The sequence below is a fragment of the Budorcas taxicolor genome, chromosome 22 (assembly GCF_023091745.1).
Source record: "Budorcas taxicolor isolate Tak-1 chromosome 22, Takin1.1, whole genome shotgun sequence".
Classification (NCBI taxonomy): domain Eukaryota; kingdom Metazoa; phylum Chordata; class Mammalia; order Artiodactyla; family Bovidae; genus Budorcas; species Budorcas taxicolor.
In genome coordinates, this window is record NC_068931.1 from 33,041,314 (window position 1) to 33,064,923 (window position 23,610).

At 40.2% G+C, this 23,610-nt stretch overlaps 1 protein-coding gene and 1 non-coding gene across 2 annotated transcripts in view; one reads left to right on the forward strand and one right to left on the reverse strand.

Annotated features, from left to right (window-relative positions):
• The window catches only part of OSBPL1A (oxysterol binding protein like 1A), a 210,961-nt gene that overhangs the window by 140,457 nt on the left and 46,894 nt on the right, over positions 1–23,610 (forward strand). The window contains exon 17 of the mRNA XM_052660236.1: positions 3,007–3,163. Coding sequence (XP_052516196.1) covers positions 3,007–3,163 — 157 coding nt within the window. The remainder of the gene's footprint in view (positions 1–3,006; positions 3,164–23,610) is intronic.
• LOC128067597 (U6 spliceosomal RNA) lies at positions 21,498–21,599 on the reverse strand. The gene has a single exon (XR_008201409.1). It is a non-coding gene; the product is annotated as a U6 spliceosomal RNA (small nuclear RNA).

Sequence of the window (23,610 nt, forward strand, 5' to 3'; positions counted from 1 at the left end):
TGCCTTACCTTTTGTTTAGTGTTTACTGTGTATCTGCTTTTTGTTAAGAATTTTCTTTTGAGGTAGATTTGTCCCCATCTTAAGATTTGTATCCCTTCAATAGCAAACACAGTATCCTGTGCAGAGTGATGTTCAGTAAATGCTTGAAGTTTTTGCTTCAGTGCGTTTTGGTTTTCCTGACATCTAAATTATAAAGTAATAATGCATCATGAATAATACTATCCAATAAAGGCAAAATTATTTTATTTGGCACTTGAAATTCTTTTTTCACATGAAACAATCAGGAATATGTAGACGTGAACAAACCACCCCGGTCTACCCTCCAAGACCACTGTCACCTCTTGGGTCCAGGTTGTGCCTCATGCTGCTTCCTCTGAAAACTCCTCTCTGAGCACAACGTTCATTGTTTTGAGACTTACCTGCCATACCATTGTAGGCAGCTAAGGTGAGGGGGGCTGGTGCCCAGAGAAAATGAACTGGACTGGGCATGGCTTTCTTGGGCCTAAGCTGTTTTGTGATCTAAAGTGAAACTGAAAGTCACTCAGTTGTGTCCGACTCTTTGCGACCCCATGGGCTATACAGTCCATGGAATTCTCCAGGTCAGAATACTGGTTTGGGTAGCCATTCCCTTCTCCAGGGGATCTCCCAACCCAGGGATGGAACCCAGGTCTCCCGCATTGCAGGCGGATTCTTTACCAGCTGAGCCGCAGGGGAAGAGCTAAGCCTGGCCTGAAATGCTTGCCCTTGAGCAGGTCTCAGTAATTAATGATCAAAGGGAACGAAACAGAATTGTTATCAGGCAAGAGACGTTACAGTAATAAAGTTAATAAATCAATTGTAAAGACTCCCAGTTCTGTTTTCAAAGTAAACTTTAGCCTGAAGCACTTTGAGCTCTTTTGTAGAATTCCAACACCCCTCCCTCTGCCTTGAGCCCTCAACCACAAGATCAACTGGAACCTAAGGAAAGATGCTCTTGGCCTTTTCTGACCCTCATAACTTAAGTCAGCTGAAGCTTGGAGTCCTGTCAACATTTGCCCCAGTTCTGTGCAGAAATTCTCCTCTGCTCAAGACCCCTTCATGAGTAGGCATATACTGCCCAGGCCACTTGATGCTGATGCGTGCACACTTAGCTTAAAACTTTCCTAGTTTTGGTGTTGGGGAGACGTTGCCTTGAGAAAGATCCCTGGTGTTTTCTTTATTTGCTGCAGTTAAAAACTCCTTCCTTCTCCCGCTCTCTGGCTTGGTTGTCTCTCTCTGCTTGATACCCACTGAGAGATGAACCCAATTTTGGGGAGACAGCACCTCTCCTGTATCCTTTGCTTGCCCCAGCAAATGGACTGTTCCCCTCTTGGCCTCACTGTGCCCAGGACAAACTTCTGTCGCTTCACTGTTCGCGTTTGGACATTTAACCTGTTTACCTGAACCAGACTGATTTTTCTTTAAGGCAGAATAAAATTAAATTTTTTTTTTTGCTTGTATTTTAGAGTTGTAAAATGGTAGCCTGATTTTTTTTGGTCTTAGTATTATGTTAAAAGTATTTTTCTATTTTATTATAATTTTAGCAGCTGCTTATTTCATCAAAGGAATAACCGTCTCCTGTCACTGGCTATGCAGGTTTTCAGTGTTTTGCAATAAAATGTTACTACCTGCCAAAATTGACAGTGAAAAATAAATATCCCTGAAACTTAACATTAAAATATTTTTCATTGCTATAAGGTATATGTCCAGACAAAAGGCTATATTTACAGAAAATGAAGATAACTTCCCTAGTACTGAGTTTTTGGGCAGATAACTTGCACCATTCCGAGGGTCCAGAGTTTAAGGTGTGCTGGGCAACCTGCAGCTGTGCAGCAATTTTTACTAATCAGTTCCAATGTGATATAAAGAAGGGCCCATGATTTGGGCTGAACTGCAGAATGTAGTAGTGGGAAAAGAAAGTACTATTTCCTGAGCACCATAATACGTACTAGGCAGATGGGTGAAACTTTTATTTAAATAGGGAGTTTGCTTGCATGTATGTAGGAGGATTTCCCTAGAGCAGAGGACAGTTGTGTGTATGGTCATCTGCTGAAGGATAGTTGCACGTTATCTGGAATTTACTTATTAATATAAATGTAGGCATCTTTTAAAGTCTCTTGGAGATTGAGTGGCTGCTACTTTGAATGTTATGCAGAACATTATATATATATGCATATATATATGTTAAATTTATATATATGCAGAACGTTAAAGAGTCTGAAAACCCAACTAACAAACCAGGAGACCGTCAGCACACTCATTAACCCCAGAGCACCTTGGAGATGCTGAAAGGAAAGGTAGGGCGTGTGTGTGCACCTGAAAACTATACCGTATTGTATGAAAAGAAGTTGTCCTGCTATTCCCGATCAGGCAGATGGCTCCACTCTCAATACACAGGCAGTTGGGAATGTGGCATTTTCATTCCTAAAAATGCCTGCCTCATAGTTAGATTCTCTATGGCTACTTCAGGCTGTTGCTGTTGAGAATTTAAGTAATATAAAAACCAGAAGTGTTTTTTTAAGTATTTAACAATTACCTTTGTACCTCTAGTATCATATGAAATGTATGCTTTCCCCAAGTACAGCCAACTGTAACTTTTTCTTTATATATGAATTTTTTAAAAAAGCTTTTTCAAAGTTATGTTTAAACTGCTTTGAAAAGGGAAGGAAAAAAACAACTTCTTTTAGAGGGGACACCACTGAATACAATTTCCTAAAGAATTAGGTAATCTTTGTAAAGTCTCTTTTAATGTATGAAATCTGTTTAATTGTAGGTTTATATAATCCTGTATCCATTTTCTAAATCCCCTTTAGCCTTACTGGGTGCAGGTTCTCTGAAATCCCTGAGGAGGAGGTAACGGCTGGATTGTTGAAGGACAAAGTAGGCTGCTTAAGTTTCAAAGCCTGATGCATGAAGGGAGGGAATCCATTGTTACGGCAGCCTCGCACCAAAGCCCAGTTCATTGACTGTGAACCTGCTCTGCCACAGATTCCGAGTCCGAAGGGTCCCTGAGCAGACTGGAAGCAGTGACCGCGCGCTCCTTTGACGAGGAAGCAGAAGCCCCGACCAGTAGACAGCACAGAATGTCCGAAGGCCAGGACTGTGGTGGTGGAGACGCGCTCTCCAATGGCATCAAAAAACACAGGTAGGAAGGCCTTTCCCAGCCAACACGGCCGCCTCTGTTCTCAAGCGCATTTGGGTTTGTAAACCAAAGTGTGTGGCCGAGTCCTCATTTTTTATTTTGCTTTTTCCTCTCTGCTGAACGTGTATATTGCTCTAGCACCTCAAGGAAAGGATTCGACTTAAATACTTTGTCCATTTACAGAAAGAACATCATCAGCTGTCATTGCAGGAACTAAGCTCAAAACGTGGTTTTGGCTACCATGATTTTAGGGAACCGTAAATCCTTCAACTGGCTGTTTAGAAAGGCTCTTCAGAGCTCGCTGTTGAAAGTGATGCTGGCTTCCTTTTTTTGAGCATGCATCTTTAATGACTCTGCCTCTCAATGCTATTTTAGTTTCTTGTCATTTGATCTTCCTGTTGGCTTTGTTAACAATGGATGGTAATATTGCCTGCTTATTGAAACAATTTAGTTACATTTAAACAAAGACTTTTATTAAGACCTGGGGTTTGTTGAACATAGCCCTTTAATACTGTCTAATAACATTAGTATTGTTTTTTTTATTCCCTTGATGATTTAGTCCTAGAGATTGTCCCAGTTTAATGAGATGTCACAGACTCGAGTTCTCTGGTTTCACACAAGTTTATAGGCACAGTGCCTTGTGTACATGCTGGTATTCATAGGGTACAATATTTTATCAAATTGTCAGTGATAACTATATTCTGTTGTCATTGTAAAAAGCACTTTGGGGATAAGTAGTTATTAATTTCTACAAGATAGTTTTTTTTTTTTTACTGTTGTTTAATATTTATAGATTTGTATAGCTTTAACTTCGTTTCTCTATAGGATTCTGGCTACCATTGGTCTCAAATGTTGTACTGAAAAATGGTACTCAGCACTACTGATATGTATCTGCCCCATGTTAACAAGGAATGTTTTTTCTTTGTACTTATTTGAAAAAAATCAGTGAGTTTTAGAAAACAGACCAGAGTTTTCTTCTGTGCTGTTAGAGGGTGTCTTCTAAACATGCTTGTTGGTGTTTATCTTTTGATGGAGGTTATCACGGCAGCTGTTGTCCTGAGCCGTGAGGGCCCATCCTGACTCTGCGCTGCAGTTGCTATCCTCTCCTTTATGGTCTGGGACTCAGTTCTGTGCAGGCCATAAAGTACCTAAGTGTAAACCCAGCAGATCTCAGTTTCCTGGCCTCTAAAGAGAAGACAGCCTTTAACTGTTTAACATACATCATGACGGTCTAGTGACAACACAGGAGAAGTCTTTGGAATGTTCAAAGAAGTACACAAGTAGTGAGAGAGAATCATTAAGATATCGGAAGGAACACTGTGCTTATTAGATGCTGTCAGAGCCTATGGCTGAAGGGGGAATTTCTTGGCTTTTCAAAAGCCTGGGAGCCTGTTTGTGTGTGTGCCATAATGCATCATAACAGGAGTTATTTTGCATCTGACAGAAATTTATTATATTAATACTGTATTCATGTAGTCTGTGTTCTCTCTTATTAGTCCAACCCAGAATGGCACAGATGTGGAAGTCTCTTCCCTTAAACCCCCCGCCCCAACTGCCTCCTGTCCCCTGCTGCACTTGAAGTCACCTTATCTATTTCATGTTCTTAGCCAACGGAAGTACTTAGGCTTTACTTTCTGTCGTGTGGATTATGGAAACAACAGGTTCCCCCCAAATATAACTTAAGCCGCTGCAGACCCTGTTCCTGTTCCTCTCTGGTGTGTCAGCATGGAGTCCCTAGGAGAGTGCCCACCACACGGGCGGCACTTGGTGTAAGTGACCTCTTTTAACTCTGTTTACTCTCCTTCTCCTCAACAACGATCTGCTTAACTCTGGAGAACCTCTGCCCTCTTGTTCCCTTTTCTACCCCCTTATCATAGGATGACATCATGGAGTGCAGTTTGAAAAATCTCTGACCCAGAGAATCATAAGCTGTAAGGCCTATGTCTTGGTCATTTAATGTAAAACAAGGTATGCCAGACTCGTTGAGTTTATTTCTACGATAATTAAAATAGAGATATTATGGATCTTTAATCCATCCTACGTGATGATTACCACAAAAATAATTCATCTGTTGACTAGGTAAATTAACTCATCTCTTAAATAAAAATTTGGACTAAATGAACTGACTTCTCGTCTCACTCTGAAAGTCTTGTGATCGATTGCTAACTGAAATCTTGAAAACATGGTTTTTCCACCATATTGAAGTTTAGGAAACTTCTGCGATGTCTTTTGATATGATTAGACTTGGGGAGAAAAAGTATTTTGTGTTTTTTAATTCACTCTGAATTCCTGATAGGCTGTGTACTCTGCTGGCCGTTGATCTTTTCTGTGGTTCTGTGCGTGTCTTTGGGCTTTTAGGTTAATTGTAGAGAAATATCAACAGAATCAGAGACTGATTTAAGACCTAGAACCAAAAATAGTGTGGAGATGGAACACATACAAAATAAGTGCTTTGTTTTGATGGCACTTTTTTCCAGAAAATACATTGAGTTGCCTTGTGGAAGGTTAGCTTTTACCATTCTGGTCAGGTTTATGTTTATAGGGCTTCTTGTCATCTCGGTGGTCTGTGTTCTGCGGGATCAGTTCTCTAGTCTTGGGCCCAATTTATTACACTTACTCTGAGCTCTCCTCTTTTAACGTTTTAGGAGTTTGACCTAAGTTGGTATAATTGGTACAGATACTGATATTTATCTAATCTGGATATATATAATGTGAAAGATACTAACGTAGAACAGGCTAGTCAGAATCTGAAATGTTGGATTCATGTTATGATGCTATAAATGGTATTCCCAGTATTACTAGATTAAAAGATAAAAGCCTATGATCATCCTAATAAAGAAAAAACATTCAGTGAAATTAGGCATTCATGATTAATAAACATTAGCAAATTACAAATGGAAGAGAACTCCTTTAATCTGGTTAAAAGTTGGAACAAATAAATACTTGATAATGAACTATAAACAACAGTTCTAATTTCAGGAATAAGAGAAGGATGCCTGCCATCACCTTTTCTGTTCAACATTGTTTAGAGGCCATGGCTAGAGACATAACACAGCCCCCAGATTTAGGAATAAACAGAACCATAGATGTCCACAGACAAATCATTATAGTTACGATGAAAGTTTGGCAAGGTTGCTTTGCTACAAAGTCAGCTAACTATTAATACATATCTGTGCACCATCAACAGACAAAAAGTGCAGTTAAAACTGGGGGTGGAGGTCGATTTTAGAATATTTATTTAAAAGTCACTTACCTTGAAATAAATACTGAAAGATATAAAACTTATCAAGAAGGAAAAGTCATTGTCATAAGTTTGATTTACCAAATTGATCTATCGACTCAAACATGCTTTTAAGTGAAGTTGCACTTTACCTTGGAAGTTGAAAAATGGTTTCTGAGCGGTATCTTTAAACTCAGAGGGCTTTGAGGAGCCAAGATACTGCTCAAGAACCTGGTTTGAGGGAGGGAAGGCATTTGCCTGACTAAATGCCAAGTTGATTACAAGTCTTTAGTGCAGAATTGTCCTGCAGGCAAGACTGATCTGAAGAATGAAAGTAAAAGGTCCAAAGACCCAGACGTATAAGGAAACCTGGTATATGTAAGAGAGGCAACATAGCAGATTGTGGAGGGAAAAAAGTGGACTGTTAGGTTAGTGCTGCTGGGAGAATCATTTAATACAGGAAAAAAAAAAAAAAGGAAATGGCCCTCTATTTCACAAATATAAATTAAATTCTAGATGAACCAAACATAAATGTGTAAGGCCAGAACTTAATAAAATTTTCATAAGAAAATGTAAAAATACCTTTGCAATTTTAAAATAAAGAAGGGTTTTTTACAACAGAAATGTGATAGGGACGAAGTTTTATCTGACTCTAATTAATGTACTTGTTCTTGATGTATTTACCTGAATAAAAGCCTTGCATTCTTTCATAAATGTGGCCAAGAATCTTAAATGTTTAGTTTGCTGAAATGGTAGATTCAGACTCCAGACAATCCCTTAGTTTACCCTTGGTTTATCCCTCGTGACTGCTTTAGAATTATTGGGTGACTGAATAACAGCTGTTTTCTGTGTGTGAAGAATATCCTGACATGTTGAAGTCAAACAGAAAGGTTGAGAATATAAGTTAAGACAGTCTGCCAAGAAGTAGGATTATACTGAGAAAATGTTGTTAGTTGTGAATAAAAATTATTCAGCTTCTGATATATTTTATTAGTAGTACAAACCCACCTGGACTTCCCTGGTGGCTCAGCAGTCAAGAATCAACCTGTCAAAGCAGGAGATGTGGGTTCAGTCCCTGGATTGGGAAGATCCCCTGGAGAAGGAAATGGCACCTCAGTCCAGTATTCTTGCCTGAAAAATCCCATGGACAGAGGAGTCTGGTGGGCTACAGTCCAGGGGGTTGCAAAGAGCAAGGCATTACTGAGCACACACACAAACATACAATTACTAGCAAGTCACCCCACTCAGAGGCCCTAAGGTACCCTGGGCAGAAAAACACCCTTGTCTGTCAGGAAATGTTTGGGGTAGCTCCTTGCTGTCATGTAGTGACCAGGGGTCTAGAGACACCTAAGGACCTAGGGGGAAGAGCCTTGCCCAGAATTAGCCAGATTTGAGGTAGTGCCTGGGGCTTCCCAGGTGGCGCTAGTGGTAAAGAACTCGCCTGCCAATGCAGGAGACACAAGAGACTCGGGTTTGATCCCTGGGTTGGGAAGATCCCCTGGAAGAGGGCTTGGCAACCCACTCCAGTGTTCTTGCCTGGGAAATTCCATTGACAGAGGAGCCTGGTGCGCTACAGTCCATAGGGTCACAGAGTCAGACACGACTGAAGCATGCAGGTTCCAGAGACACCGTGTTCTGTGCTCTCACGTTACTCCCTGACTCAGAGTACTTGTTTTCTCTGGAAAGCAGAGGACTGTAATTAAAAAAAAAAAAAAAAAAATGTATCACTAGAAGCTCACGCAGCTCTCCTGTGGGGCCTTGCTCATTAACAAAGCAGACGCCAGCCTGTGTCACTAGCCCGAGCGAGAAGAGTGCTTGGGACCAGGAAACAGGTAACAGCTCAAGGAGGGAAGGTTGAGAGAGACGGTGCTGTGTCCTCTAAAGAGAGAAGCTGGGCCAGGGCCCCGCTGGGCTGCAGCCTGGGCAGACCACCCACGATCCTGTCTCTGGAACCACAGGTCTCTGTCATCAGAGGACACGGAGACTGGCAAGTTGGATGACAGTGGCTAACGCTGAGGAGTAAGAGCCAGCAGGCCACTCCGATTCCACGCGGCACCTGTCTCTCCGGCAAAAACATATTTGGAGATTTCTTGACCAGGAGGAGGGATTGCCAGCTTGGCAGATGGGGGTTAGTCAACCAGCAAAGAGAGTTCAAAAGATAACCTGAAACAATAAGAAAAACTTTATCTAGGGTAAGAAGCTGGCAGGCTGTGGTCACTTGGGGTTATGTTAAGAAAGGGGAAAAAAGGTAGTGTGAGTCAAGATTTATAATAATTATCTTCACAAACCAAAGTGGACTTGCTGAACTTACTGCCAAGAGTGACTCTAGGAAAATGGAGGCATCTTTTTTTTTTTTTTAAGGCTTCCTGAGGGTTTCTTTTTCTTTTCTTTTATATTTATGTGTTTGGTTGCATCAAGTCTTACTTGTGGCACTTAGGATCTGTCGTTGCAGTACACCAGCCCTCTAGTTGTGGCCCTCAGGCTTAGTTGCGCCAGGGCATGGGGGATCCTAGCTCCCTGGTGACCTGTATTACAGGCGGAACCTGTTACCCTGTGACCCTGTATTACAAGGCAGATTCTTGACCACTGAGGAAGTCCTGGAGGCTTCTTTCTAGAGAACTCCACCTCTTCCCAACCAATTTTAAAAAGTCAGTTAAAAGGAGTTGCTGTTTTGAAAGAAAGAGCCGAGGCTTGGATGCCCACAGGCCCATCTTCTGATCTTGCCCCTGACCCCTAAAATGCCTCTTGGGAGCTTGGGGATCTATAAAACACAGTTGGAAAAACACAGACTCTTTCCAGTAACACTTGGTCATGCTTAGGAATTCTAAGCGAAATACTTAACAGTTAAAAATTCTGGGGCTTCCCAGGATGCTAGTGATAGAGAACCTGCCTGCCTTTGCAGGAGACACAAGAGACACAGGTTCAATCCTCGGGTCGGGAACATCCCCTGGAGAAGGAAATGGTAGTATTCTTGTCCGGAGAATCCCATGGACAGAGGAGCCTGGTGGGCTGCAGCCCGTGGGGTCTCAAAGGGTCGGACACGACTGAGCAGCTTAGCACACAGCATGGGCAGATTTCAATTCTTTTGGTCTCATTTGCTTTGATGTTAGTCAGTTGGGTTTTTCTTCAACAGCTCTTTAAAAATGCATGTGTGTGTGTGTGCAAAGATGATTCTCTTTAAAAATATTTAATTGGTGATTCATGTGGTTCAAAATTCAGAATGCAATAGGGTATATTTTGCAAATTTTAACTTCCACTTTTTAAACTATCCACTCCTGCCTTTTCCCAATCGCAATCATCAATACGTACAATTTGGTTTCTCACACTAATGATAGGAAATGCAGGCATACAGTTCTTGCCCTTGCTTTTTAAAAATACGTATGTGCCAAATTATTTGTTTGACAAATATATTTTGATGAGCTACTATTAATGCCATATTCTATTCAAAGTGCTGAGGTTACAGTAATGAACAAGCCAAGCCCTTGTTCTGTTGAAGTGCCCATTTCTGAATTGAGGGAGACTGAGAATCTTTCTGTGATCTATCTGTACTTTTTTCCTGTGAATTGCTAATACATCTTGCCTATTTTTTTCTAGGAGTGTTCAACTTACTAATTTTTAGCTGCTCTGTAATACCATTACTAGCTTTTTGTATGTGATACTAGTTGAAAATATTTTTTTCTAGGTTTGTCAAAAGGGAAGATAATTCTTAGAAAAATCTCTAATTCCTCCCACAGAGCAGATAATTACCATGTAATTCTTATCACTATATGTCCTTTGAAAAAAATGTGACCTAGAAAAGTGTAGCTATTAAGAATTACTTGGGTTTGATCTCATATCTACCAGATTCCTGACTGTAAGCAAGTTGTAATCACTTTGAAACCCAACTTCTTCTGTAAAGGGATGTAATAACAGGATCTACCTTGTTGGGTTGTTGTGATAATTCAATGAGATAATCTATGCAAAGGAATCATAGTGATTTTAACTCATTAAATCTCAGGTGCTGTTATTAGTAGAAAACTGATAAACCTTAAGCAAAAGTAAATAAATGGAACTGTTTTTTTTTAGTTCATAAGAAAAGGACTTTGGATGGGTTTTAGAAGTTTACTTTGGCCTTTGAGATTTGGGAAACAGGTTGTTGTTGTTCAGTTGCTAAGTCACTTTTGACTCTTTGCGAGCCCATGGACTGCAGCACACCAGTCTTCCTGTCCTTCACTGTCTCCCGGAGTTCGCTCAAACTCATCTCCATTGAGTTGGTGATGCCATCCAACCATCTCATCCTCTGTCGCCCCCTTCTCCTCCTGCCCTCCATCTTTTCCAGCATCAGGGTCTTTTCCCGTGAGGCAGATCTTTGCATCAGATGGCCAGAATATTGGAACTTCAGCTTGAGCATCAGTCCTTCCAGTGAATATTCAGGGAAACAAGTAGCTAAAATAAAAGTGTTTATTTTGAAATACAATTGTTTTCTTTTGAATGCGAGATAAGGAAAACTATCTCTTATGGTTCCTTTTCATTATATTTTATAAGGACATTTTAAAGTAATGGTTACATCTAAACATAGTTTTTCTTCATTAAGATTACAAAGGTGTGGCTGGTTGTAAGCTTATGTTGTCAGAAGTGTAAACAAGAGGTGACTAGAGGCTTGAAGCCTGTTATTCATTCCTTAGTCCCTTGATATTACCTTCCCCATGCAGAGGTCTCATTACTTCTCTTTTCTATCCCTAGGCTTCTTGAATCTCTTAGGTAAATATCCATTTTCTATTTCAGGTTTGCTTTATATGCACTTATAATCCTCAGAATGTCAGAAGAAAGAAGAAATTAAATATTTAATAAAATGTATTTCCTTGCTTGGCATCTTACTCTATTTGAAGATGCACCCTCCTTCTCTTCCATGTACATAAACATGAGGTTCTGAGTGCTTGGGAAATAGTCAGTGTAGCTTAGTCTTTTAATGGTCTGCCTTATTCTCTTTACGCTGGCCATTTCTTAATTACTGTAATTCATAGACTGGGCATCTTGGCTTTTGATGACCGGTGGGATTTGGTCTTTACAAATACATCGAAGTGTCTCCCATTGGAACTGTGCCAACCTGAATTTTGCCTGAAGGAGAAAACAGCCTCAGGGGACATAGAGTTCTGTATTGTTTGTTGTGCTTGTTAACACAGAAAGATTTTCCTATTTTAGATAGCACCATATATAATAATAAGGAGTTGTTATTGTTGTTGAATTGCTCAGTCATGTCCAACTCTTTGTGACACCATGGACTGTAGCCTGCTAGGCTACTCTGTCCATGGGATTTCCCAGGCAAGAACACTGGAGTGGGTTGCTATTTTTTTCTCCAGGGGATCTTCCCAACTCAGGGATCAAACCCCAGCCTCCTGCATTGCAGGTGGACTCTTTACCATCTGAGCTACCAGGGACGTCAGTAAGGATTTGCAAGATGTAAATTAGGAAAGTTATTTTGTTTTCAAAACAAAAAGATCCTTTAACCGTTTCTTTGCCTTGTACCTTTAAAATCTTTGGAAAACGTGGTTCATGCACAACTCTTTACACAGTGCATTCAGGCCTTGTAGAACGTGACAGATCCTATTCATGGGGTACAGCCTGTTGTTGAGTCATGTTGGTGCAGCACCATGCTCAGCCAGGATATGAAGTCTAAGCATGAGCTGCCATTCCACTGCAGTGAGTATTCTCAGAGCCAATTCCTTGCTCTTCTGGAAAAGACTCACATTAATTACATATCCTGGTTCTGGAGCAGGAAGCGTTGCCTCTGTATCTGACAAATGTGGAAAGCGTAGATGACTGTCATCAGATCTGCACACTGTGACGATATATGGGGAATATAATATGACTTGTGCTAGAGCAAAGAGACGGAGCCTGGTGTCCTACTAGAGCTGGAGTGAAACAGTGTGTTCTGGGCTGTGAGAAACCCCAGTTTCAGCAAGGCTGGCTGGGTGAACCAAGTAGATTATTTATAAACACAGATCCTTCACAATATTGTCTTGCTTTTGTGCTTTGATGTTTTGGGTCTTTGAGTCCCTTAAGTAGATTGTGAAAAATTCTAGTAGGTGAAAGTGTACCATGAAAATAAAAACAATCGAGAACTGTCAACATAGTGCGCTTTCCTTCTGCATCTGGTTCTGGCTAGATGACATAGCATAGCTTTGTGGCTTTGGTTAGCATTTAGCCCATCCATGCTTCATCTCTGACTTGAGCAACACCTCACAAAAGCACAGTCCAGAAGCAAGATGTTAGAACCTAGGTCTGACTGTTTGCTGGAGCCACTGTCTTCTGGCTGTAGTGTGTTAACTTCAGACCCAGAGTGCCTCTGCATCTTCAGATGCGTAATATTAATGGCCCCAACGTACATTTGGATTGTAAATTGATATATATAAGATACTTTCACAAACTCCATAGCTTTCGATTCTCAGAATAGCTCTGAGTCATAGGTAGGGCAATTATTATATCCTCAATTCAACAGATGAACAGATTGAAGCACAGAAAGTTTAATTGACTTGCCCAAGATCACTTAGCAAATAAATGATAGGACCTGCAGGCAAGCCAGATATTCTGACTTCAGAGCCTCCATTATTTTCTTAAAATTTAGAGTCTTCATAGATGTTTAGAAGAACAGAGATTTATATGCTTAGGCAAATTCCTGGATTGATATTCTGAAATGTAAAACAGTCTGTCCCAGCTTTTAATTAATGCAGTTCTGTTTGTTTCTTTTATGTAATAATTTGCAGAGAATTAACATCATCATAGTCCCAGAGAGTTTATTAATCACCCATCTGCTGTTGGCTCAGAGCTAGGCACTATTGCTAATTACAGTGGACATGGAACGTGTTTTCTGGGCCTTTGCACATTTCCACTTGTATTAACATGAGTATACAAAAGAACACATGAACGCATTGAAAATTCTGCCAATTTCAAACAGATATAAAAATTTCTCTTCCTATAATCTCTATTGTCTACCAATTTCCTATCAAAGTAGAATATTCCAAAGGATGCAGGAGTGATTAAAGGTGTAATGTTCCATGGAAATTGTTCCTCTTCAATAACTGTGCGTTCTCTTATTATGAGTGAAGGCCAAGATTTTTGGTTTTTTCCCCAGGATTATGATTGACATTATCTTATTGGAAAGAACAAGAAAATCTCAGAAGGTGAGGTAGACTTCTTCCTCCTGACTGTTGTGTTTGAGGACACTGTGTAATCTTTATTAGCAGAAGAAACCTTCTTAGGAAAGAGAGGAATACTGTTCTTTGCAGTACAGGTATCTTACTGGGCTCCAAGAAATCAGAAAGGAAACTGGCATGTATGTCAAGTAATGTCCATGGAGGTGTTATGTGTCGCAGAGAAGAAAGGAACCAGAAATTCATCTCTCCTTAGAAATTCTGTCCCTCTGATGGGTAAGCAGTCAAAAAGATCTCAGGTCACTCTAAAAGGAAGTTAAGTCATGCTATTGAACTGGGTAAAGCAGATCACAAACTGTTATGTTCATTCTAGAAAAACGCGTGTGGTTTAAAGGGCCAGCTGCTCTCTGAACTGAAGGGCTGGTTTCTGGATATGTTTTCATCAGTCCATGTTGGCTTGGCAATGTGATGATTCTGTAGGCTTTCCTCCTAATCCAGTAATGGTATTAAAAAGTTCAGAGCCACAGAAAGAGGCAGAGTAGTGTTTGCAGAGGGATACTTACTTATCCAGTGCATATCTGCTCCTCTGTGTGTCTTCTCTTTTTGTTGACCACAGCTTGCATAGTCCCCAGACTCTTGTTTTGGGGATCTGAAGCCCTTGACTGCAGTGTCCAGGTGACATGCAGCCTGTTAGACACAGCTTTGCTCCAGAGCTGTGTTCAGGTATCAACCGTTGTCATCAGGCGCTCAGGGCTACTCTGGGGTCTTGCCATACCTCGCACTGCCTGCTGCCAGACTCCTAGTCCAGCTGGAGCACACCTGGGTTCTAAGACGGGACCTTTCCTAGTGTAGTGTCCAAGAAACTCCTGTTATAGTCAGGAAAGGCTGCTTTCCCATTTGCTGCCAACAAAATTACTGGCAGCAAAACCGCTTTCGATCCTTTCTGGAATGTGGGAAGGTGTTAGTAGAAGATTTCGTGCTCACTGCGTCTGTGCTGCTTAGCTGTCCACACTGCAGAGGGGCTTAGGTCAGCCTTTCAGGTGAGACAGGGACGAAGAAACTGGCTCTGACTTGTACTGCGCGCAGCAGCTTGCATTTTGTCTATGTTCTCTGTCTTTAAGACCATTTCCTTTAGGTCTTAGATGACCTTATCATGACCTGCTCTGTATACTTCATTAGTTTACATCTGTTCCAGCCCCTTCATTGCATGAAGTCTTAGTTAATTCTTTGAGATAAGCTGAGCAGAGAATACATACTCTGTCCCTAAGTTAAGTAAGGTCGGCCTTAACTTAACGTGTCATGCCTTCTTGCCAACTGTGCCAAACACCATTCAGTAGGCTTGACGTGAGGAAATCCTGTTGCCCAAGGGGCCAACTTCTCCCTAAACTGAAGGACTGCTTTCTGGGTATGTGTTCATCGGTCCATGTTGGCTTGGCAGTGTGATGTTTCTGTAGGCTTTCCTCTTAATCCGGTAAAGGTAATAAACTAACAAGAATAGGAAGTCAATTTATTATGTTACTGAAGTTGGACAAAGAATTCTAAATTTTAGAAAGCCAATATGGAAAGCAATTTGAAATTTTAAATATGCATTTTAACTTATTAAAATGAAAATAAGTGATAGCTCTTATAAAACAAGGCCATATAATCACCTTCATCTCCTTGCTATATAGAGCCAGATTTATTAAGTGATAATTACAGGCTTTTCATAATTTAAGAGATCAAAATGAAAAATAATCTTTAAAATACACTGCAAAACCAGATAGCAATATCAGATAATTACATAAAGTTACCACAGTAAGCTTAAAATAGGAAACCAAGTTGTTGGACTTTTAAAAATATGCATAGTCCCTGAAAAGGCTCTGGACTAGTCTTAAGGATCTCATCTTAGACTTGTACGGACTTTCTTCTAAGATTAAAGGCTGATTTCAACATGAAGATGTCTAGGAGCAGATTAAATACCCAGCTGTCCACCTAACCCCATGACCTGCATGTCTGACTCAGCCGTAAGTTAGGTGCTGATTCTGGGTATGCAGAGAGAACTTGCAACTCCTCTGTTTGTCCGAATTCAAGTCTGGAAGTTGGTAGAAGGTACATTACAATATCAGTGTACTCATTGATAATGTAATCAATCCAAGCTTGCTTCTGTTGAAAATGGAGAGAGACAGATTTTAGAAATTTCATTGTATTGTATAGATATATTTTAGTTATTTTGTGTTGATACTAATATATTACACTTATGAAATGTTTCATATAAACAAAATGCCTTTGAAGATCTTATATCTCCACATATAAGTACAACTTTATTTACTCTTCCATGACTGAAGAGTGATAGCATTTTTAAGACTATGGACATAAATCAACTTTGGAGGGCAAACATTGTTTTCCTTGGTTTAATGAAAACAACATTTTCATGATGAAAAAACCAGATTGCATCAACTTAAGCTGAAATTCCTTGAGTTGCAAGGCCAGAGAAACTTGTTTTATACCCAGATTTAAATGTCAAAGTATTGAAACAGACTCCAGAAATGAAATAACATTTTGAGACTGAAGTATCTCAACTGTAAACATTCTTGAGTATTTTGTGAGCCAGCCTTCTCTTAGTCACAAAATCAATTATGGTAGTTGAAATTCAATCCATATTTATTGAATCAATTTTTTTTTAATTGACTTGTTCTAAAGTTTCCTAAAGATACCTTGTGGAAAGTGGATGGCCCCTTTGCTGACTGTCTATGCCAGTGCTTCTATAAACTAGTCTTTTGACCATTGTTGGGGAGAGGGGGTCCCCTAGGATCCTTTTAGGGAGAACCACAAGGTTAAAACAAGTTTCTTAATATTACTAAGACATTAGGCTTTTTAAAATTACTATCCACTAATAAGCGTACAGTGGAGTTTTCTAGATACTACGTGATGGTCCGACATCACTGATTCAGTGCAGGAGCAGTTATGAGCAACGAGCTATCTTCTGTAAAACTGGACATTAAAGGGACTGCAAAAGTGTTTAATAATGCCACTCTTCTTACTAAGGTATTCTTGTTTTGGACAATACAGTTACTTTTTTTCACAAAAATGTCATTTAAGTTAGCATATTTATTTTACTGTTATTAATAAGTAAAACTTGTGTTTTTTATTTTTTCTTCTGATATAGTAAGTAGTGATAGATGTAATCCACTATAAAAGAAAACTCATTGGGGTCACAAATAACCTTTAAGAATTAAGTAGATCTTAAGACCAAAAAGTTTGGGAAACCAACAAATTATAGTATAGTTTCTTTTTGCTTCTTTGTTGAAGTAAAGTTAGCATGCTTTGAAATTCAAGCTCTTAAATATACAATTTGATGTGTTTTGGCAAATTCATATACTCATGAAATAAACCCTCCCTCCCCTCATCAAGATGTAGACTGTTTCCATCACTCCAGAAAGTTCCCTGTAACTGCCTCCTGGTCACAAACCAACCCCCCGCCCCGCCCATAACCACCCTCCATTGTCATTTCTGTCGTGATAGGTTAGTCTTGTCTATTATTGAACTGCATTGCGGATGGAACGTGCATGTGCTCTCTCTCTCTCTCTCTCTTTTTTTTTTTTTTTTTTTTAACTTTTTGCCATGTATTGGAATACAGCCATTAACAATGTGATAGTTTCGGGTGAACAGGGAGGGAACTCAGCCATACATATACATAAACATGTATCCATTCTTCCTCAAACCCAGTCCCATCCAGGCTGCTGCATAACAATGAGCAGCGCTCCAGGTGCTGTACAGTAGTAGTAGGTCCTTGTTGGATATCCATTTGAAACACAGCAGTGTGTTGCGTGTAATCTCTTTTTTAGCGTGGCTTTCATCGCTCAGTGTTTCTGAGAGTCATCCATGTCATGTGGTTCAGCGTTCAGTTTGTTTAATGCTGAGTGATAATGCCATCGTTTGAATATGCAGCAGTTTGTTTCTCTGTATCCCTGTTAATGGACATTTGGGCTTTTCTCACTTGGGAGTTTTATTGAATAAAGCTGCTTTAAGCATTCTTATACACGTCTTCCTTATGGACAGTTTTTCACTTTGTTATGTAGGAGTAGCATTTGGGGGTTCTAGAGAGGGTGTGTACTTAGCTACAGAAAGTTACTGTAATGTTTGCCAAAGTCAGTGTACCGTTTCTCTGTGTGAGAATTTCAGTTACACTGCAACCTCAGCAATGTTTAATGCTTTATGGGTATAACACAGAATCACGTCCTGGTTTTAATTTACATTTCGTAAATGATTTTGAGCAGTTACACATGCATTTATGAGTCAGTTTTAAAGTTTTTTTTGGGAAGTGCCTGAGGCTTATGCCCATTTTAAATTGAGCTGTATGCCTGTGTATTATTGATTTAATTTTCAAAATTAATTTTAGTGGAATATAGTTGCTTTACAGTGTTGTGTTTCTGCTGTATAGCAAGGTGAATCAGCTACATGTTTACATATATCCCTTCTCTTTTAGATTTCCTTCCCATTTGCATATAATTCAGTTCCGTTCAGTCACTCAGTCGTGTCTGACTCTTTGTGACCCCATGAATTGCAGCACACCAAGCCGCACTGTCCATCACCAACTCCTGGAGTTTACTCAAACTCACATCCATTGAGTCGGTGATGCCATCCAGCATCTCATCCTCTGTCGTCCCCTTCTCCTCCTGCCCTCAATCTTTCCCAGCATCAGGGTCTTTTCCAGTGAGTCACCTCTTTGCATGAGGTGGCCAAAGTATTGGAGTTTCAGCCTCAGCATCAGTCCTTCCAATTAACACCCAACTCATCTCCTTTAGGATGGACTGGTTGGATCTCCTTGCAGTCCAAGAGACTCTCAAGAGTCTTCTCCAACACCACAGTTCAAAAGCATCAATTCTTCGGCACTCAGCTTTCTTCACAGTCCAACTCTCACATCCATACATGACCACTGGAAAAACCATAACCTTGACTAGACGGACCTTTGTTGGCAAAGTAATATCTCTGCTTTTTAATATGCTATCTAGGTTGGTCATAACTTTCCTTCCAAGGAGCAAGCGTCTTTTTATTTCATGGCTGCAATCACCATCTGCAGTGATTTTGGAGCCCCCAAAAATAAAGTCTGGCACTGTTTCCACTGTTTCCCCATCTATTTGCCATGAAGTGATAGGATTGGATGCCATGATCTTCGTTTTCTGAATGTTGAGCTTTAAGCCAACTTTTTCACTCTCCTCTTTCACTTTCATCAAGAGGCTTTTTAGCTCCTCTTCACTTTCTGCCATAAGGGTGGTGTCATCTGCATATCTGAGGTTATTGATTTTTCTCCCAGCAATCTTGATTCCAGCGTGTGCTTCTTCCAGCCCAGCGTTTCTCATGATGTACTCTGCATGGAAGTTAAATAAGCAGGGTGACAATATACAGCCTTGATGTACTCCTTTTCCTATTAGGAACCAGTCTGTTGTTCCATGTCCAGTTCTAACTGTTGCTTCCTGACCTGCATAGAGATTTCTCAAGAGGCAGGTCAGGTGGTCTGGTATTCCCATCTCTTTCAGAATTTTCCACAGTTGATTGTGATCCACACAGTCAAAAGCTTTGGCATAGTCAGTAAGGCAGAAATAGATGTTTTTCTGGAACTCTCTTGCTTTTTCGATGATCCAGCGGATGTTGGCAATTTGATCTCTGGTTCCTCTGCCTTTTCTAAAACCAGCTTGAACATCTGGAAGTTCACGGTTCACGTACTGCTGAAGCCTGGCTTGGAGAATTTTGAGCATTACTTTGCTAGCGTGTGAGATGAGTGCAATTGTGCGGTAGTTTGAGCATTCTTTGGCATTGCCTTTCTTTGGGATTGGAATGAAAACGGACCTTTTCCAGTCCTGTGGCCACTGCTGAGTTTTCCAAACGTGCTGGCATATTGAGTGCAGCACTTTCACAGCATCATCTTTCAGGATTTGAAATAGCTCTTCTGGAATTCCATCACCTCCACTAGCTTTGTTTGTAGTGATGCTTCCTAAGGCCCAGTTGACTTCGCATTCCAGGATGTCTGGCTCTAGGTGAGTGATCACACCATTGTGATTATTTGGGTCAAAATATCGTTTTTGTACAGTTCTTCTGTGTATTCTTGCCACCTCTTCTTAATATCTTCTGCTTCTGTTAGGTCCATACCATTTCTGTCCTTTATCCAGCCCATCTTTGCATGAAATGTTCCCTTGGTATCTCTCATTTTCTTGAAGAGATCTCTAGTCTTTCCCATTCTGTTCTTTTCCTCTATTTCTTTGCATTGATCGCTGAAGAAGGCTTTCTTGTCTCTTCTTGCTATTCTTTGGAACTCTGCATTCAGATGCTTATATCTTTCCATTTCTCCTTTGCTTTTTGCGTCTCTTCTTTTCACAGCTATTTGTAAGGCCTCCCCAGACAGCCATTTTGCTTTTTTGCATTTCTTTTCCACGGGGATGGTCTTGATCCCTGTTTCCTGTACAATGTCACGAACCTCCATCCATATTTTATCAGGCACTCTATCAGATCTAGTCCCTTAAATCTATTTCTCACTTCCACTGTATAATCATAAGGGATTTGATTTAGGTCATACCTGAATGGTGTAGTAGTTTTCCCTACTTTCTTCAATTTCAGTCTGAATGTGGCAATAAGGAGTTCATGATCTGAGCCACAGTCCACTCCTAGTCTTGTTTTTCCTGACTGTATACAGCTTCTATATCTTTGGCTACAAAGAATATAATCAGTCTGATTTCAGATGTTGACCATCTGGTGATGTCCATGTGTAGAGTCTTCTCTTGTGTTGTTGGAAGAGGGTGTTTGCTTTGACCAGTGCTTTCTCTTGGCAAAACGCTATTAGCCTTTGCCCTGCTTCATTCCGTACTCCAAGTCCAAATTTGCCTGTTACTCCAGTTGTTTCTTGACTTCCTTCTTTTGCATTCCAGTCCCCTATAATGAAAAGAACATCTTTTTTGGGTGTTAGTTCTAAAAGGTCTTGTAGGTCTTCATAGAACCTTTCAGCTTCAGCTTCTTCACCGTTCCTGGTTGGGGCATAGGCTTGGATTACCGTGATATTAAATGGTTTGCCTTGGAAATGAACAGAGATCATTCTGTCATTTTTGAGATTGCATCCAAGTACTGCATTTCAGACTCTTTTGTTGACCATGATGCCTACTCCATTTCTTCTAAGGGATTCCTGTCCACAGTAGTAGATATAATGGTCATCTGAGTGAAATTCACCCATTCCAGTCCACGTTAGTTCGCTGATTCCTAGAATGTCGATGTTCACTTTGCCATCTCCTGTTTGACCACTTCCAATTTGCCTTGATTCATGGACCTAACATTCCAGGTTCCTATGCAGTATTGCTCTTTACAGCATCGGATCTTGCTTCTATCACCAGTCACGTCCACAACTGGGTATTGTTTTTGCTTTGGCTCCATCCCTTCATTCTTTCTGGAGTTATTTCTCCACTGATCTCCAGTAGCATATTGGGCACCTACCGACCTGGGGAGTTCCTCTTTCCGTATCCTATCGTTTTGCCTTTTCATATTGTTCATGGGGTTCTCAAGGCAAGTATACTGAAGTGGCTTGCCATTCCCTTCTCCAGGGGACCATATTCTGTCAGACCTCTCCACCATGACCTGCCCATCTTGGGTGGCCCCACACGGCATGGCTTAGTTTCATTGAGTTAGACAAAGCTGTGTCCGTGTGATCAGATTGGCTGGTTTCCTGTGATTATGGTTTCAGTGTGTCTGCCCTCTGATGCCCTCTCACAACACCTACCGTCTCACTTGGGTTTCTCTTACTTTGGCGTGGGGTATCTCTTCACGGCTGCTCCAGCAAAGCACAGCCGCTGCTCCTTACCTTCGACGAGGTCACCCCTCCTGACCCTGAACGTGAAGTAGCTCCTCTCGGCCCTCCTGCGCCCATGCAGCCGCCGCTCCTTGGACCTGGGGTTGCTCCTCTTGGCCTCCGCCCCTGACCTCGGGCGTGGGGTAGCTCCTGTAGATTCTCATTAATTATCAATTTTATAAATATGTGGAGCACTTCATGACTTTGCATCATCCTTGAGCCGAGTCCATGCTAATCTCTGTATCATTCCAGTGTTAGTATATATGCCGCTAAAGTTGGCACTGGATATAATCTTTTATCAAATATATGTTCAGTTCAGTTGCTCAGTCATGTCTGACTCTTTGCGATCCCATGGGCTGCAGCACGCCAGGCTTCCCTGTCCATCAGCAACTCCCGAAGTTTACCCAAACTCATGTCCATCGAGTCGTTGACACCATCCAGCCACCTCATCCTCCATCATCCCCTTCTTCTCCTGCCTTCAATCTTTCCCAATATCAGGGTCTTTTCCAATGAGTCAGTTCTTCACATCAGGTGGCGAAAGTATTAGAGTTTCAGCTTCAGCATCAGTCCTTCCAATCAATGTTCAGGACTGATTTCCTTTAGGAATGACATATGTAGTATGTATATTTTCTCTGAGTTGATAGCTTATCTTTCCATTGCCTTAATAATAAATAGATATCTTAATACCTTCTTTGAACAGAAGGTTTTGGTTTTATGAAATCCATTTTACAACTTTTCTCCTTTATATTAGGGCTTTTTTGGGTTCACTCTAAGAAATCTTTGCCTCTGCCTCTCCCAAATATTAACCATTGTCCTTGGTTCTGTCTAGTATCATTAATGATGTGTGTTCTTCAGGTTAACATCATCAGTATCTTTTAATGAGAATGACATAACATTTTGAGAGTAAATAATAGCCCTTTTTGATTGCTATTGAAAAACTATAGGACAAATGGATTGTGGGACTCAACCTAGAGCCCTAGTTAATAGAAAACCAACTGGCATAAAATCTCAACATTTACTGAGTACCTGTGGTGTTCCAACCACAGTTTCAACAGAGTTCAGAATCTCATTTAATAAGAATTTAAGTAAATGCTCAACAGGAGCCTTGCGTGTCCTTCAGTAATGAGTGGAGGGTTAATAACAGTGTTATATTCTCTATGGTTGTTTATCCTGACCAGGAGGAAGAAAGGATAGAGAGTGATCCATTTCCAAAAATGGAACTTGAAACTTTTTAATTAACTTTTAAGTAAGAGTATCTTTTTGCATTAACGTTGAGATTACTAGGCTTTTCTGCCCATTATTTTCTTTAAACGTTTATTAAAAGATTTGCGAATTGTACCCCAGATGAACTATGTAAGATTTTACATAATTTGTGAAAATAAGGCTTTTAATTACTATGAGAATTTACTCATGCAGCATCATTTTGAAATCTAGTCTTCAATTTTTTGAATATAATTTTTTTTTTAGTTTATTCCTAATGGCTTCCTTGTTTGGAAGACTTTCATTTTGGGTGTTTAGCAAACGTCAGTAGTGCAAGCAAAATTACAAATGGTTAGTTTCAAATACAATCTGTGTTCTTTAGGATTATATTTAAATTGGGACTAATGGAAGGGATGATTTGGGGGAAAAGAGAAGAAGAATTCTGATAGCTGAAAAGGAGAGGTGATAAGCACCTAATGATTGCAAGAAGATACACACACATAAGTATAAAACACATAATACATGTGTAGGTGTACACATGTAAATTTTCAGTGTTACAGTTATAGATGTTTTAAAGTCTGCTTCTCTATGAAATTATTTTCTTAGATTTTTAGTTCTTAGGATTCTTTTGATCTTGAATCAAAGGTTAGAATTAGATTGTTTTATGCTTTTCTAAATATCCTAATGAATATTCTGCTAAAAATGGTTATTCCTTCAGAAGATTTAAGAAATGGATCTGAAAATATATGTTAAGGAATTTGGTTTTGAAAATGTTTCCTTAAGAGATCACTTAAAGGCAGAAAATTTGATTATCTGTGTTCTTCATGCCTCACTTACCACTTATTCATATCTTTCATTTTTTTGCTGGTTTTCTTTCTGTTGCTCATTTTAACTTGAGATGTTAGGTAAAGACATACAGCATCTGTTAGCATGCAAAATACTCTGCAATGTGGGGCATGCAGAAGAGAATAAGACCTAGTCCCTGATCTCAGGAGGAACTACAGTCTCTAGTAAGTGACAGATGTGTACAGAAATAACAGAGGATATGAATGAAGATAGGGAAAATTAAGAACTGTGGAATTTAAGCATACCA